Raw genomic sequence first — 18,522 nt, forward strand, 5'->3', positions numbered from 1 at the left:
CCCCAGGATTTGTTAAAATTTTACGGATATGAAATTGGTATAAAGTGGCCCCTACACGATCTATAATATTGTCAATATTCGCGTCAATATTGACGCTCTATATTGAAGTATAAATAATATATTGCAATATAAACCAGGCACGGCCAGAAGTAGCACGCGTGCTAGGGATTCTCAAGGAATACCCCCACTTTTCCCGGCCACGCGTCTCGCTCCCCGTGGCGGCCATAGTGCTCGGAGCAACCACAGCCGCCAAGGGGATTGAGACGCGCGGCCGGGAGAAGTGGGGGTATTCCACGGCTATTCCTTGAGAATCCCTAGCACAGGTGCTATCTCTGCCCATGCCTGATATAAACACGCATCAATATTCTCACCAATACTCATTCTGGCAAAAATATTCGTGCTGCTTGGTCGGATCTGTTTCAGTGGTGTTTTTGTTGTGCATTTCGAAATGTTTCCCAGTTCGAATTTGGGTTTTCTAGCGTTGACTCTTTCACTGTGCGAACAAAAAAATCAAAGAGAAAGAGAAATAAATGCTGGTCCAAAGAGTGGTACAAGCTGACAAGCCGCTTTACACACAAAAATTTTCTTCGGATGGACGAAGAAGGCTTTCAAACTTTATTAGAGCTAGTTGGGACCAACATCCAAAAAAAAGACACTGTTATGAGCGAAGCTACCCCTGCAAACTAAAGACTTTCTATAACATTGAGAGACCTAGTATGCACCGGACCTAGTGTCAAAATGTCGAACCATAATTTAATTCCATAGTGTAATTCTAGGAATATCTTTCGATACAAAATTTTCTTTAACAAAACTTACAAGGCTACCAGAGTCTAACAACGCTGTCATAGAAAATTTGTTCGTTTCACCCAATTGTAGATTCACGGAGCAGAGAAGTTCGCCGTCGTCCTCACGTTGCGCCGTCACGTACTCACAAGCAACTGATATTGAAAGAAATATTGACAATAAACCTCCTAGACGTTCAAACGGTTCTTCAATATTAACAGAAAATATAATTTTATATAATATGGTCCTTCGCTAATATTGACAATATTATTGATCATGTAGGGGCCACTTAACACCTTATGCAATACCTAAATGTTTAGTAATTGATTAGAATAATGGTACAGTAGTTGTTATTGGCGCCTCAGAATTACCACTTGACTGCTAAGGATGAAAATCAATTTATTGATTTCACTCATCGAATTTTTATTGATTATATTTGACCTTTTAACTAATTTTATACTGAATAGACAGCATTCAGGACGAGCGATTATATTTATTAGTTAACCCTTTGCACTCGGAGTTATTTTAACTCGAAAATGAAACATCTTTTCCGACCTGGAAAAAATATTTCCATACCTTATACCTAAATATTTATTAATTAAGTATATACCGATATATTTAATCATGTAAACAAAATATTTTGAATAATGTTAAAGCAATTTTCAGTGGCGCCTCAAAGTCACCATTCGAGTGCTAAGGGTTAAAAACAACACATTTATAATAAATTTTCATTAATTAAGACTAATAAAATTCTAAATTAAAATGTTACACAATATAAAAATATTTTTTGATTTATCCCAATGTAATCCTTTAAATATCTCGAATGTATATGACTTACAATTCGGAACGGGATTGATTTACGGTATCGATGAAAGCTAGTGTATCTATCAGTTACAAGTAACGTTTTATTAAAAATTTTTAAAAATAGTACAGCATTGGGTTTTAAAGATATTCGTTCGTAAATAATTTTGTACAAATTTTTTGCGTCTGCAGTCCCCTAGCCTAATCTATGTCTACGATAGAAACCCAACACTCTGTTTCACTCGGATACGTAATACTGATACGTCGCAAGATCACAAAGTATAAAACGCCATGTTCGAGTTCTCTGTAAATATTTCGTGCAAGAAATATATACGAGCAATACGGATCGTTCGGGCGAATCTGGCAGAGCGTGTGCGTGTGTCCTCTACAATCGTTTTCTCCTGGAAAAACGAACGGGACACGTTCCCTCTGCCAGTCTATGTCTCTCTCGGTTCTAAAATCTGAATCGTGCTGGTACGAACGGGTCTTTCGGGAGAACGTTTCCGCCGGAAAACGCCCCAAAGACGGAGTCGCGTGCTTTTTATTTCTCTCCTAAATCCATGCTCGAGAGAGTTCTCTCCGCGGGAAAACCGCGGCGTGTTTCTTTCTCTTATGGAAGAAAGAACCGAGTTCTCGCTTTCGGCAATCTCGCGAGCGTTTCTCGGGAAACGCACCGAGATGCCTCGCGGTCTGATCGAACGAGAATTGATTTCACGCGCCCGAACACAATCCGTAACTTTGATCCATTCGATTCGCAGACTAATCGGAGAAGCGAACATTTATCCTACAATCTAGCTTGAAAAAAACATTCGGTTCAAAATGCATACGTCGCGATCCGTAAAAATGAATTTCCTGAACCAGGATGCGCGTCCTACGAACAACTAAAACAATCGGCAAATGCGTTACGATGGATAGCAATGTTTGCGCTATCGTCAGCCCCCCGAGCGTTCCCAGCTAAAAACGACCAGAATCGCGCGCGTGTCAATCGTGTCAATTTGAACCGAAGTACTCGGCTCGACTCTAAAATCGTATATAAAATCTGGCACGCTCGATTCACGGGTTACAACGTACCCAGGGAAATTGCTAGAACACGTTCGTTCCCCGGGTTGTCGTTCCGTTCATTTGTCTCGGGAATGGCGGCCGATTTAAAACGCGTACGCGTTCTTCATGGAGGCTGTGCTCCCGGAATTCGGCAGTATCTCTCTGCTGTGATAGAGTCCGTTGTATATCGGTTTTACAGTGGCATAGTGAGGTTCCGCGCACGTGGGAGACGAGTAATAATGATACAACGGTTGTTTCTCGCCGATGCACCCACTCTTTCTCTTCCTGGAGAGCGTGTCCTCGTAGACGCTGGACTTCGGTCTCTCTTGGTGGCGTCTTCTAGGAGTGTCGTAAATCACTTCCCTGGGCTTTCTGAACTCCACCTCGCAGATTTCCGGGATCTGCGTCTCGGATTTCGATAGGAACCTCCTCGGCACATCGTAGTGGCTCTCCAAAGATGAGGTGCTCGAGTTAAGGTCTGTACAGCTCTTGCGGAACTCAACCTCGTACAGGCTGTTCTTGATCACCACAGAGTCCCTGTCGTACTCGGGCTCGTCCAGCTTCGTCAGAGCGACGAAAGGATGCTTTGGAAGCGACGACAGGTGCGGATGTTTCGGTAGTTTCGGCAGTTTCGGCAACGACGGTTTGATGATCGCGGGACTGGCCGCTGGCTTCTTCGCTACCGACGGCTTCCGGTTCAGAGACATGGTCACCATTCTCGGGAACGGATACACCGGTCCCAAGTCCACCTTCACCTGCTCGCGAGGCACCTCCGTCAGCACTAGTTTCGCCGTCTGTTTACTGCAATATTTCAAGGTCAGCGTTAATCGTCATTCCCGGGGAAATGCTCGAAGGACGTGGCAAGGTCGAATATCGTGTTGCTTATGGGAAATTCGCGATTTGTTATCGCTACTCTGCGGATCTTTATGGGTGAAATATAAAACGGTAAAAGATTGGAAAAATTTAAGAACATTGTACATGATATTGATTTTGATGTAACAAAATCATTAGGGGATAAAATGAATTTTTGAACATTCTTATTTTGCATAAAAAGATCTGTAGTTCATTTATCATTTTTGTAAACAACCAGACGGTACTTCAGATGCTTGATCAAATGGTTTCCAGATCGCGTCGATTCCTTTTTATCGCGAGTATGTTTTTCCTGATTGAAAAATCAATTCCCCGACGCTGAAGGTGTAACTGAAGTTTACAATTTATGCTCCCCTTTCGACCAACGCGGCTGTGTGTTTATGATTTTCTATCTCGGGAACTGTTCGCCGAACAGAGCCGATTCTTTTTCAGATTCGATCTATCATAGAAGGCTCGATGAATACTTTGCTAACTGAGAAATCAAACTATGAATAGAAATCGGAAAAGCTCTGTCTCTTTCAAACCAATTCGCGATCAGCAAAGCGCCGACTCGAACCCTTCCCTAATTTCGCACGAGCTACGTTACATTTGACTTCGTGCAAAATCTCTAAATCCCACAGAGGCAAAAAAATGGCGACCAATGCGGCGTGGACCGACGGGAACAAGGGACTGCTTACCTAACGTTGCGGCCAGCGTCCTGGAAAGCTTTGTCGTCCGACGCGTTGAGGGAATTCCTGGGGCGGAAACTGTTGAACGTGGTTCTCCTGTCCGGTTCGATGTAGCTCTTCTCTTGACGCAGCAAAGCTTCCGTGATGGAAATCAGCGAGGTCAAGGAGGACGAGGAGCTGGACCTCTCGTCGTAGCCGGAGTCCTGCAACTCCCGAGTCTCTTCGCTCAAGTTCCTCTCGGACGAGAACATCGAGTTTTTCTTGTCGAAGGACCGTTTGGTGGCCCAGGAAGTCAGCAACTTCTTCAGTGACCTCTTGCGTGGCAGCTTCTTGCCGGTGATCGGTATCCAGTCGATCGAGGTGTCCTCGACTTCTATCGGTTTCTTCAGGAACGCACCAATGATCTTCGGCGTCTTATCGTTGCGAAAGACTGGCGGAGGATCGATGAGAGAGTCCTCCTCCGTTTGATCGTACTCGTCGATCGCCGTGCTGGTCTTGCGAAGTTCGTGATCGTCCAGCTCGTTCAAGAAGATCGTCTCGTCCGGTTCGGGCAAGGTCATGTCCAGATCGATGCTGTCCAGAGTGTTCGTGTCGTCCAGATAAAGGGATGCTTCGTTGTCGAACGCGAAGAAGGTACAGCCATCCGCGTTGAAGTCCTCGCATTCCAAATGCACGGGGCTAGAGTAGATGCCCGACTGACTGCTGTCCTTGCTGTAATTGTCCGGCGAGAGGATCTCCAACGACTTGGCCCTGCTCTTCGACGGGGTCGAGATTATACATCCATCCTGCGCGTCCTTCGACTCGTCCGCAAGATCCTGGCTGTTTCCCTCGTCGTCGGAGACCATGAAAGGCGAGCCGTACACTCCGGACCGTCTGAAAGCCTTCGAGTCCTCGACGCTGTACCTCGAGGGCGGGGAGAAGACATCGGATCGTCTGCTCAAATTCCCTGGACTCTTCTTCGGGGTGTCGAACAACTTGCCGCTGTTTCTGAATTCCTCGGAGCCGCTCCTGAAGGGACTCGAGAACAGACCCGACTTTCGCTTCGTCTCCAAGATCTCGAACCTCTTGCTGGTCTCTTCAGCTTCCCTCGCATCTTGGGCTATTTTCAGATCGTTGCACGGCTTGTATTTCACCTCCAACGCAGCGACGATCTTTCTCACGAAGTTCTTCGGCTGTTGCTTCGGCGTTTCGACGGTCTTTGGCGCGCTTTTCTTCGACGGCGAGTGGAAACCCATCTCGAAGTTGCGAATTATGCTCTCCAGGTCCGGCATATCCACCGGCGTTACTGGCGAACCTAGACTCTTGGTTCCGCGGGGCGGCATCCTTCGGTTACCGTTGTATAGCAGACCGGTGTCCAGAGGCTTTAATACGGTCATCTTAGCCGGGCTGTTCTCCAAAACTTCGTACTTCTTTGGTGAACAATTTCCAAACTTCTGTATCCAATTACCCCTCGTTGGAAATGCCCTTCCTGGCTTTGGCTTCTGATCCTCTTTGTTCAGCGACGGCTGTGCTTTCAGCTGCGAAAGAAAAATTCACGTTAGTATATGTATAATAAATGCGTCCGACAAATCTTTTATACAGGGTGTCCCAAAATTCCTTCAACAGCCGGAAATGGGAGGTTCCTAAGATCATTTGAAGCGATATTTTCCTTTGCAAAAATGTTATACGCTGCTTTGTTTAGGAGTTATTAACGAAAAACACGGACCAATCAGAGCGCGACCTAGACGCGAGTTGGCAGAGTCGGCCAATAGACAGTTGGCGCGCCATGACTACTGTGCCAACTCACGTCTAGGTTGCGCTCTGATTGGTCCCTGTTTTTCGTTAATAACTCCTAAACAAAGCCGCGAATAACATTTTTGCAAAGGAAAATATTGCTTCAAATAATCTCAGGAACCTCCCATCATTTCCGGCTGTTGAAGGAATTTTGGGACACCCTGTAGATTCTCGAGGACATGCTTCGCACTTCGACAATCATAAAAGCGCACGAATAATTGCAGCATTTCGTAAAAGTTTTACGAATTTATTACCCTTAGAATTAAGTCATTATTCAAATTATTGTTTAGATTGTCAAATATGTTGGTATCTAATCAATAGACTGCGGATTTTATGCGTTTATGACAAAAATGGCCACGTACAAGTTAAAGCAGTGGATATAATAAAAATATTTCAGGACATCAATGTATTAGTTTCAGCTTAATAGGATGATCAAAAGAAGAATACACTTCATATTTGACTCCTGTGTCCTGCAATCAATGCCAACATTTTTTATTTTGCATAAAAATCCGCAGTCTACTAATAAATTAGTAAACATTCAATTACAAACTGCGAATATACACTCCGCGACAAAAAGATAGCACATCATCTATTTTCCCCCATTTGGTACATTAAACTGCAGAAAATGAATATTTTAATATGCCGACATATTCTGACATGGCCGTACGTACAATGTACTGAATATCATCCACGATATTTACTTCAATAGAATTTTCGAAATGGAAACGGAAATATTGGGGCCCACAAGCGGGACAAAATGATAGCACAAATTGCAGTTTTGCAGAAGCTACTGAAGAGCAAATATTCACTGCAAAACGTAATAGATAAAGTGGGTACTAGCTTCTTTCGTGCTTATTTAATAAAACAACATACTAAAGCGTTAAGAATGGGTCGTGGAAAAAAACTAAGTGTATGTGAAGTACATACGATATTGAAGTTAAAGGAGTCCACGCGGCGAAAGCGGTCAAGAAATACTTTTCTTCAAAAATTATTCGTGTTTTGCAGTGGCCAGCAAGATCTTCAACCCCAACATTATTGAAAATTGTTGGGGACATCTTGCCAGAGCTGTGTACCAAAATGGCAGACAATTCCAAAATATTAACGATTTAAAATAGTGCATTTTTTGGACGAATGGGAGAATATTAGCCAAAACAGTATTAAAAAAATTGTATAAATATTTACCAAACAAAATATTACAAAAGTCCTACAAAATATTGAGCATTGATTTTTATCGATTAATTCTGTTATATTTCAAGTTTTTCATTAAGTGTGCTATCATTTTGTACCTTTATAATTCGTTAATAATTCTACTTCATTCAATAAAAATAGTTAAGTTAATGAAGCTTTGTTTCATTTCATTCATATATGTTAAGAAAGACACACCAAAAATATGTGTATTAAAAAAAATTGAATTTCTAATGTTTAATAAACAGAGATTACATTAATTTCAAAGTGTGCTATATTTTCGTCCCGCAGTGTACAATGCAATTATTTGCGGTAAAGGTACCAGTTACCGGATATTTAGTGACGACTTGGAAGTTTTTTATTAATTTGAAAGCATTCTGTAATTTATTTTGTGATAAACTAGGTACTTCATGTTATTTTTATTAATTTCTAAAAAGTTTGTGTTCGATAACCGGCATGAGGCACGGTAACTGGTACCTTTACCCTAGATCGGAAGAAATGCTTAATTTTTGAGTTAAAATAATTCCGATTGCAAAGGGTTGAAACTCCACCCTGTTCGCGCAAGAAACACAATTGATCTAAATCTTACTGCATTCGTAATTTAAACAAGTTTTTAGAATTCAATGTATATTTCCTATGGATCCTGCAAGGCTACCACTCAAGATAACATATCACTTGATTCTACTTTCTTCAAATTTGTCTAGTAATACTGAAAATTGCGTTCGCAATATCATTAGTGGATCAAGTCACCAACCTCATCGTTGCCGCTTTTCTTCAGCATTCGTTGCAGAAAAGTATTCATCTTTACCGCACTCATGATGAAGTATCTACCGTTCAACACGTAAAGCGGCGAATATCAGTTCGGAAAAGTCCCCCAGAAAATCAAAATAACGTAGTTAACGGAACCGAAACTAGAGAACTCGAATTTATCATAATAGACGGTGCTTCAACTCTTCTGAATTCTAAAGATCCACATCACGTTTGGTTTAGCCGATTGTAGCGCGATCAAAATGATTCACTGAAGCTGGGCAGGAATGAATGTCACCTGTATGTGACCGACACGACGTGGTATACGCGACTCGAGCTTTAAACCGAGAGAACTACCCGAAGAATATTTAATTTCAAACACTTTGAAGTACACTTGTAACACGCGCGAAGTTGACCGGTACCGATCTCGGATTCAAATGATTTCCACCGGTCAACGACGCCCTTTTTGTACCTGACGAAGCCTCGAGGTAACCCTCCCCTTTACGATGGTGACTTTCCGAATGGTAGAGGTGCAAGGGCCGAGTGGGGGTGCAGGTATGACCCATCCAAGGTATGAAACATCACGGTATGAAGGTTTGTCGCCGCGTGCCCCTTCTCGAAAATCCCATTCCTTTGATTTTGTTCAAATTTGAATATGTTGTAGTCTTTAGAGTAGGGATCGACTCAAGTTCAATATGTACTCACGAATCCGAGTCGATTTTAATAACCAAGTTTCATTTCATGGGTTTCGATTACTACTTAAAAGCAATAATGTTTCGATTATTATATTTGAAAAGTATTCATTGTATACAAACTGATATCGAACCTTGGAGTGAGCACTTACAAGTTTCGAAAAGATACTTATAAGTACTCCGATGTTGAAAGGAATCGAATCTTTCACAAGTCGTATACTCGAATCTTGTAAGTCAGAATTGCATAGTAGGTTTTAAGAGAGCACTTTCTTTACTAAATTCGTAACTATTTAAGAATAATATTTCATTTACAATACTTGGTGTTATCCTATTTCTTTTTTTATCCATGATATTTCCTATTATACAAAGATAACATATATTATACAAAGATAATCACGTGCAATTTTTGATAAAATGGAGTACTTCTTCTTTGCGTTCTAAATATTGTGATTTTAGATCATTTTCCACTTCTAACACAGCAGACGTGAAAAAATAATTATTAGAAAAAACCAGAGAATTTCCGGTACGATATTCATAAAAGTTTCGAATCTGTTCGACTAAGATTCGAATATACTTGCAAGTATTATTTCCGTTTACAAAGTACTTGTAAAAGGTTCGAGTATACTTAGGAGCACTATTTCTGTTTTTCGAAGTACTTATAGAGAGTTAGAATTCAATCAATCGAACCTGTTTGCGAGGGACTTGATCCTATCCCTAGTTTTTAGTAACCTAGGAAGAAATCCCGCAGGATTTTTCAATATCTTAAAAATTGTTGATTGTACCCTCGATGTCACCCTTTTCTCATTAAATTATAAGTAAACTGCGGATTTTATGCATTTATCACAAAAATGGATACGTACAATTTAAAGCAGTGGACATGTTAAAAATATTTAAGAACATCAATGTATAAGTTTCAGAAGAATATAATATAGAATATAGTAGATAATATAATAAGAATATAATAGATATAGTAGATAATAGAATATAGTAGATAATATAATAAGAATATAATATTTATTTGGCACCTGTGTCCAGCAAACAATGCAAATATTTTTTATTTTGCATAAAGATCTGCAGTCTAATCATAAGCCTCGAACTAACAAACCGTTGAAAATGAGTTTCGAGGAACTTGTAGTGAACACATAAGAATATCTACTAAAAAAATGTCTTTTTCAAATGGCAACATTGTTAGTAGATATTCTTGTGTTCACTACAAGATCCTAGAAACTCATTTTCAACGGTTTGTTAGTTCGAGTCTTATAATGTAACGAAATAATGAAAAAGCTTTTCTTCACACGTCTGTAAAATGTAAAAATATCGAAAAATCCTTCGATATTTGTTCATAGGTCACTAAAGACAACAACATATTCAAATCCGAACAAAATCCGAAACGGTACTCCAAAAATTGTCCGATTTCGTGTGGAATGACCCTTAAACAACGTTCGTTCAAACTTTTAATTAACCGATTTAATTTCTCGGTCCTCCGGTAACGCTTGCATTAGCCAAAGATTAAATATTCCCGTGAAAATTGTGCACCCCGACGCTCTCTTTTCGTGTTACGAATAAAGTTGCATTTTAATAAGCATTCAGGAAAAAAGCGGGACCACAACGTCGAAACGAAGACAGAGCGGTTGTGGGTTCGCATTTAGGATTACGGCGTAGTTTTTAAGGGCACAGAGATATAGTGGAGCGGTGAAGATCGAGGATAGCGGCGAGGTGGAGATAATTAAATTCAACTGTGTATACTACTGTATACAATAGTGGAGCGGTGACAAAAATCACTGCACCGCTTTCCTCAACGCAAGGCACGCATCACCGGTCTACTATCAGGTCGTTAAGGGAGTAGACTCCTTTTTCCAGGATTGCAAGTGTGCGGGATTCGCGTTCTCATTTCACGCTATCGCCCTCAAAAGTCCTATTTTTTCGTTTACGAAGCGTAATTGGCTTTATTCGCAGCATGTAGCTATGAAGATAGCTACATACGCAGTTGTATGCTTTCGAATAATGCAAATTACGCCTCGTAAACGAAAAAACGGGACTTTTGAAGGCGATAAGCGCTCTAGATCGATCTTTTCTTTAGCGTTTTTGATGACTGAAAACCCCCATTTTTGTATTACACTGTCCAACAAATTTCAACTTTTTTTATGATTTCAATATACTGTTGGGTCCTTCTCATAGAGTTTTTTGCGCTGATTCCGAATCTGTCCTTAATTTTTCTCCTGTACGCACAGTTTTTGAAAAACATGGCTTTGAAAAAAAAACATATTTTACAACTTTAAACAAATATTGTGATGTTACTATAAAAGGTATTGAATTGTTCTTTACAGCAAAAGATTCTGTAGACTTTCCCGAATACAATGATATCCAATATTAATACATTATGATTGTTTAAACATGTTTAAACAATGATTAAAGACGGAGAGACGCCACTTTTGCACCAATTTTTGAGGATATTTTTCAATTCATCTCAAAAAATTAGGGTCCAGCGGAAAATCGAACTATACCACGCAGTAGAGCAGACTTTTATCTTGAAAAACCCCCGTTTGAAGTTTGCGACATCGACGTTTTTTTCGAACCAGAAAGCAAAATATCTTCGCAAAGCAATGTTTATCAAAAAACTGTGCGTATAGGAGAAAAATTAAGGACAGATTTGGAATCAGCACAAAAAACTCTATAAGAAGAACCCAACAGTATATTGAAAACAAATTTGGTGTTGGACAGTGTTATCGAGAAATGAGAACGCGAATCCCGCACCCTTGCAATACTGGAAAAAGGTATGAAACTTGACAAATGTGTGCGAAATGTGTTTTATTTGTCAAGTTTCATACTCAACGGTCTGATATATTCCCGTATTAAGGCGAGTCGCGTTTATCAATATCAATTCTCCGATTCGTAGCAAAGGGATCATGCAAAATGCATGCGCGGCGAATGCAAATCTCGCATTTCGCAGAATACCCGCGGTTGTACTGCGTTGCAACGCGTTGGAAACGAGCCTTTCGCCAGTTCCAGGGATGTCGAGCTCCGCTAGATTTCCGTTTACAACGTTACCTGCCAGGACGAACCGCTGACAACGGGCAATAAAACAATAGACCGCTGCTCGATAACCTTGCTCGAGGCGATCTATTGTCCGATGAATGGGTCGATTCCCCCGATTCGCAAAACCGATCGTGCTGCAAAATGGTCCCTTTTCCTGACTCTGTGCACGTAACTACCAGAGAAGCGATGAGCTGACAACGATCTCTGCAGAAAGCGAATTAAACCCGGCGCATTTGCATCTTGCGGTTATAATATAGATTAATTTTGTTTGTCGATAAAATAAGTATTAATTAATTATCTGTTCGCCATTATTCGCAATGAGCTGTTGCTATTCTTACGATGATAAATGCTTCGTTGTACATAATTCGTTTCCACAAATTATTTCTGACTCGAATGAATATTGTAATATCCAGGAAAATAAATTGCGTGTATGTATGTTTTTATTTCATCCTCCGACCGTGTCATTTTAACGTCGAATCAAATTGTAACTTTCGCATTTCGACACCGACATTTTAATTTCCCGTTTTTGCTAGATCAACCGATAGCCGCGTACGGGCGGACGAACATTGGCCCAGTTGAGCCGCTACAACATCGGATAAAGTCGTCGTGTATTTCGGTGGAAAAATTTCATTACATTCCGGCAAGGGTCGACGAAAATTCCCGCAAACTTCGAAATTGATTCGCGCATAGAAACTATTTTTGAAAATTGCCGAAAATTCTATTGGCGTTCGAGCTTCGAAGTAGACAATTTCTTCGACAGCTCCGCCCACGCTGTCCTGTAAATTGTAAGCTTTCCGAAGCTTTTGAAACGTTTCTATATTTTCGGGGTCATACTCCCACTTCTTGGGAACGGATTTCCCCGACAGGATTCAACTAACGGACCTGGAAACACAGCGAAAGCAAGAGTAGACACGAAGCGGCCGCAATTCAAAGCAATTTTCCTCTGCGCCCTTCAAAGTCTCGAAAATTACCGCGAGGCCGAAGAGGGACACACCTGATAGGATTGTAACGGGATATCCGGATAACGTTGAAAGCGGGACGTTGCTCAGAAATTAATTGAATTTCCGGGACATTGATATCGTTCGAGAAACCCGCGCGTCTCGCGAGTGATGCGAGTCAACGAGGAGTCGGCCCCGCGTTCACAAATAGCGACGAACCTAATTCCAGCGTCGCGCGTATTTTCCAAATTTCCACATAGTACCCCGCAGAATTTTTCAAAAATTTTAAGAGAACACATTTTAATACTACATTTAACCCTGGAACATCACACTTGTTTTTTCAAACATGTACTTCACACTCGGATCTCGGAAACACAGTTCTTTTTTAGAAAAAAAGCAGAAAATGTGAATACTTAATGGTTTAGTATCCCACCTCGATGTTTCACTAAAATGCAAACAAGCCACCCATGCGCATGTCACATTATAATTAATGACGCTCTGAGTTAAAGTGACTGGCACGCATTGCTTTACACAAACAACACGATATACAGTTGTACAAAGTATTCGTACAGCTTTTAAACACTAATAACTTTTTTATATTTGTACCAAACGACCTCATTTTTTTATAATCAATTAGAAAAGCATTGGTTTACGAAATGATATTTCATGTAACCTTGTAAATTATAATTTTTAGAAAATCTTTTTTGCATATCATTTTATAAACCAATGCTTCTAATTGATTATAAAAAATCAGGTCGATCGGTACAATTATGAAAAAGTTATTAGTTTTGAAAAGATGTACGAATATTTTGTACACTCACTGTATGTTTCGATTTAAGAAATTTAAGCATCTTTGTAATTTCAATAATCCTAAAATAAAATAATCCTAAAAGATGTACGAATACTTTGTACACTCACTGTATGTTTCGATTTAAGAAATTTAAGCATCTTTGTAATTTCAATAATCCGAAAATAAATAATCTGGGACTCGTAATATTAGGGGATTATTGGGATTTAGAAAATCTTCTACAAAGAAGATTATGTTATTTAGTATTCATATCCACTGTATGTCTACATGTTTCGCAAGTTCTAAACGTCGACAACAGGGAAATATAACACTGGAACTCTTTGAAGGAAATCAACAATTTTGCGCGGAAGAATCGTACAAATGGTGCATTTGTTATTGAAAAAATTTGGCTATTTTAACTCTCGTTCGCGTCCGTTTGTATCCCGTAACAAAGAAACGCGAAATCGTGGTCGTTTTACCAGAGCTCGTCCAGCTTCGATCAATAGGGTAATTGTCGATCGGAAAATATCGGAAACCATCTTTTCCCGGTCCGCGTATTCGAAAAGCAAACGGGCGTAGGCTTTTGTGAGCGGTTCTACCTACGTTCCTCAACATTTCCCAGCTATGCCATTTGTCGGGGTTGATATTTGCTCGTTCAACACCGGTTTTTTAATATCCGAGGCAGCTGCAAATGGCTCTTAGCTCGAGTCTTTTGCGAATTCGTTTGATTGATCGCAGTCGCTCTGCAAATTGAATCGCGGCGCGGCGTTCTCAAACACACGGCGAGATTTCCCGCTCCCTTTGCGAGGAGCGAGCGCGGAGAATCCTTTTTCCTCTCATTACAATAATTATTTGATTCACCGTTTGTCTCTGCGTTTCCCGATAAATAGCGATTCCATTTCGCTCGCCCGGCCCGGCAAATATCGGGAAATACCTAGTTGGCGATCGACGTCGGCCATCTCGTTGATGAGCAAAAAACGGGCTCGCGTCGTATCGAAGGTCGACATCGTTTAATAGATATCGAGGCAGCGAATAAAAATCCGGTCGGCCAGGTCATCAACGAGCTCGCGCAGGCAAATTGAATTAACGTGGGATTAAATAACAATGGCAAAAAGTAGCAGCGACGCGACGGGGATTTCCTGGTCGCGAGAAAGATTACGCTGCTTCTCTCCCCTTCCTTCCTTCCCCTGACACAATTCGCGTCGCGTACGGGGCGGAATGAAATAGAGGAAAGCTGCCAATATTGCACCACGAAATTTGTGATTTGCTGCTTCATCTCTACAATAACCAAGCTATGATAATACTAGCGGATGTAACACAGTGTAAGAATTCTCCCTCAAAGGAGATGAAGACTATATTTATCGAACGTCAAAATAAATATTAATGCAAACGTAATAAATACATTCTCATTTTCGAGAATTTCTCGTTGTGATTCATTGTAATTTCTCATTGTAATCCACATCGCAGTGTTAGGAACAGTCCTAGTGATTTTAGTGCCCCAGGAATGAGCTCCTCTTTTTGGAGAGAAAAGAGAAGCTTCTTTTCATATTTTTATTGTATCAAAACAACTATCTAAATAATAATAAAACTTTCCCTCATGCAATTTAAATGTACAATCATTAGAACAGCAGTCCTTTGGTGATCAAGATATAGAAGAATGTTTTTTCAAATCGTGAGATCATAAAAATATAAGAATGATTGACAATCTTGTTTGCCTCGCCAACGAGAATACATTCTCATCGACTTGTACAGATTTATTCGGGGCAAAATACAGTGGCGGCTCAAGTCAAGTGGAGGCCCTAATTGTAAGCGGTAAAAAAAAAGGGGGCCCTCAAACTCAAGTTAGAAATAGAAGTGGCAAGAAAATAGAAAAGTAATGAAAAATTTCATAACGTTACACATTAAATAAATTTATTTAAAATTCGGGGCCCAATGTAATCCCGGGGGCCCCACGCGGCCGCTTAGTCCGCTTACCGTTGGATCCGTCACTGGCAAAATATTTATCTTGACGCATTTTTATCACATTGGGAAAAAGTACCGCAGTGAAACGTACACCCGCATTAATAGGTACTTTTTCCCTTATCATAACACCAGCGGATATAACGAAGAATTCTTCCTCGAAGGGGATGAAGACCTTTCGTTCGAACGCTAAAATTAATGCAAACGTAACAAATAAATTTTCATTTTCGAGAGTCACTCGTTGTATCCCCGCTAACAGCCACACCGCCTGATCGTTCGAAGCCAATTTGTGTAGCACGAAAGAACCCGCCGCGCCGCACAGTGGGACCTTTCGTCCAAATCGGAGACAAAATCAAAGAACTTTCGATAGAAATGAGGTAGAGCGATGAAATTTTTTTAAAATTAAAGCTGAAACTTTGCAGAATATGGGAAAAATAGGGAGATTATGGTACGAACGTTTTTTGACCTTGAGAAAATTCGTTAAACATGTAGAATCTCAAGAAATCGATTTTGCAATATACCCTGAGGTCGTAGACAAATTTTGAGACCAGATTTGAAATCAGCGTGAAAAAATCTACGGGAAATGAAGTACAGCATGTTCAAAAAAAATTTTCTCCGCGCGTGGTATTGGAAAAACCACAATTTTCTCGAAATTGTGCAAGTTTAACGAATTTTCTCAACGTTAAAAAAACGTTCGTACCACAATCTCCTTAATTATCCCATACTCTGCAAAGTTTCAGCTTTTATTTTAAAAAAAATTCATCGCTCTATCTCATTTCTATCGAAAGTTCTTTGATTTTGACACAGATTTCGTCGGTTTGGCCCACTGTGCGCCGCTGCGAAACAACTGCAGCATTACAAATTCTATCGTGAGGGGGGGGGGGGGGATCGTGGATGCTACATTCGTCGCGCACAATAAATAATAACGAATCAATTGACGGGGGCACTCGAGAAAAACGGGCAAACGAGTTCGCCGCTACAGAAAATGGGTGAAAGTAAATCCAATTTTCCGGGATCTGGTCGTAGCGGGCGCGGCGCGCGTCGCGACAATCGAGGCGCGGCAAGGCGAGGCAAGTTTTTTCCCGGGCATCTGAACGATACAGCAGCAACCGGTTGCTAGCTGTACGGGAGAGCAGCGTTATCGAATTACCTCGGGTAATCTGTCGCGAGCAGCGAATCAAAGGGGACGAGGACAAAAGTGCACGGCGACGCATACAGAGCGGCCTTTCCATGAAATTAACCTGTGGATTTCGCGGAAAATCCGCAGTCGACCATGAGTCTATAGGACGCAGAACACGGTGTATCTAGGCTGGCGAAAGTAAAACGGTGCCGGCACGCCATGGAGGGGTAGGCATTCAGCTTTATTAAGGCAATTACCATGGTGCAGAGCAATTACCATGCTGCGGGGTCAGGGCGAAAGTGGCGACGTTGTGTCCCGTAATCTGCGTTTAGTGTCGGCCTCGGGAACGATACGTAGGGGACGCTCTCGCCCCATTGTCACAGGTATCGTTAGTTTACCGGAATCCGGGCAACAATGGCCGGCAGCATACCTGTCCCCGCTGCTCGTCGGAATTACTTGATTGTCTCGCGCCAATATGCTTCGCATTTCAATGGGATCCTTCGCACAGATTCAAAGCTAACAGCTAGTACCTTCCCCCCTTGGAAATTTCCCGTTACTGTAAACTTCCGATGATACCTTCTGCCCCCATGGATTAACGCGACCGTTCCGCGATGGCCAGGGATTTACCTGACTACCTCCCTATAGACCTTTTTCAAACCTTTTCGGACAACTACGTTTATAGTTTTATATGCCTTCCCACAAATTATACCGTCTTGCACTCGAAGCTGTCTCAACCAGAAAACCAACGGATTTCTTCTGACACAGAACATTTCCATTGCACATTACTTGTGTTTTTCTTTTTTTATTGTAGAAAATCTCGTAAGGAAATTACAACGTAATACAGAATTCAATATAACAATGGCAACCAAGAGAAATATTTACAGAATAAGAAAATACATACATTAATATGGGATTTTGATCCTTTGAGTTTAACTTGTGCTTGCAACGCTTCAATTTTTACCAATTTCTTAGATACAAACATGGCGACGTAAATGTTGCTTTAACACGTTCGTTATCAACGTAAATAAATGTTTCGCTGCCAAATTCGCTGCCAGAAAATAAAGATTTTCACGGGCAGGTTATGTTCTCCTAATACCATGAGTTACAATTATAAGTAAAACTGTATACAGTGATATCTCGGTATACGTTTGCTTTGGAGTACGTCCAATTCGGAATAGCTCCTGCTTGGACGTGACAAATTTTGCTCGGTATACGACATAAAATATTGCGTTATTTTCAAATAATTATCTCGGAGGAAAAGTTAAATTAATAATCAATTATATTCGGAGTTGATGTATTATTAACTGACTGATCATACAAGTAAGGACTAGTCAAACCAGCTAAGCCTAGTGAAAAGCGACAGAAGATGGAAAAAAGGCACATACAGATCGAATTGAGTAACCTCCTCCTTTTTCGAAGTCGGTTAAAAAAGAACAAACACCAGAATGTCAGGTTTTATTGCAACGGGACTCTTCTTCCACAGAATAGAATATCACTTGTTTCTTTTTGTATTTTAGCATTAAGCAGAGTTTAAATTTAAAAATCTATAATAAAATCTCACGTTTTTGTGTGTGTAGAAACAGTGTTTAAATTATTTTACAACCCCATTAATGTAGGTATAATATCAATATGAGTATTTTTTTTACATGAGAACGGATTAATCATTCTTATGTACGTTCTATTCGGTACAAGTCCAAACATCAGGAACGGATTAAGGTCGTATATACCGAGGTACCACTGTATAAAATTCATTTCATTTTCTTTGTGTAAAATAAAAAATCGTGGTCAAATAATAGTATGGAAATTTTTAACTCTCTTTCTCTGTCACGCGTCGAAGATTTTAGACATTCTATGATTTGTAAATCAGATCCAACAAGTCGAAATTACGCTGCTGCTCTACGCTAAATGAAGAGGCAAGTTATCGTTCGTATAATTAAATTGTCCGCGCATGTAACCCACGAAGGATAGTCATCTTCGTTGACTCGGCAGCTTATCTGTCCGATCTGTTTGCGTCAGAAATTTCACAGCGAACGAAACGGGATGACGCAAGTGGGGCAGCTTAGGGTGGCGATTATTCGTATCAATCAACGGCAGCCTCGAGGCAATCACTATCAGGATCTGT

The 18,522-nt window shown here is 40.7% G+C and overlaps 1 protein-coding gene across 4 annotated transcripts in view; it reads right to left on the reverse strand.

Annotated features, from left to right (window-relative positions):
- Positions 1–355: 355 nt before the first annotated feature.
- Positions 356–18,522, reverse strand: part of LOC143215131 (uncharacterized) — a 113,565-nt gene continuing 95,398 nt past the window's right edge. For all 4 annotated transcript variants that reach the window (XM_076436989.1, XM_076436983.1, XM_076436975.1 and 1 more), the window contains 2 exons: positions 4,173–5,680; positions 356–3,426 (listed from right to left, as the gene is read on the reverse strand). In XM_076436989.1, the coding sequence (XP_076293104.1) occupies positions 2,730–3,426; positions 4,173–5,539 (2,064 nt within the window). In that variant the 5' untranslated portion in view covers positions 5,540–5,680 and the 3' untranslated portion in view covers positions 356–2,729. The remainder of the gene's footprint in view (positions 3,427–4,172; positions 5,681–18,522) is intronic.

The sequence above is a fragment of the Lasioglossum baleicum genome, chromosome 1 (assembly GCF_051020765.1).
Source record: "Lasioglossum baleicum chromosome 1, iyLasBale1, whole genome shotgun sequence".
In the NCBI taxonomy this organism is placed as follows: domain Eukaryota; kingdom Metazoa; phylum Arthropoda; class Insecta; order Hymenoptera; family Halictidae; genus Lasioglossum; species Lasioglossum baleicum.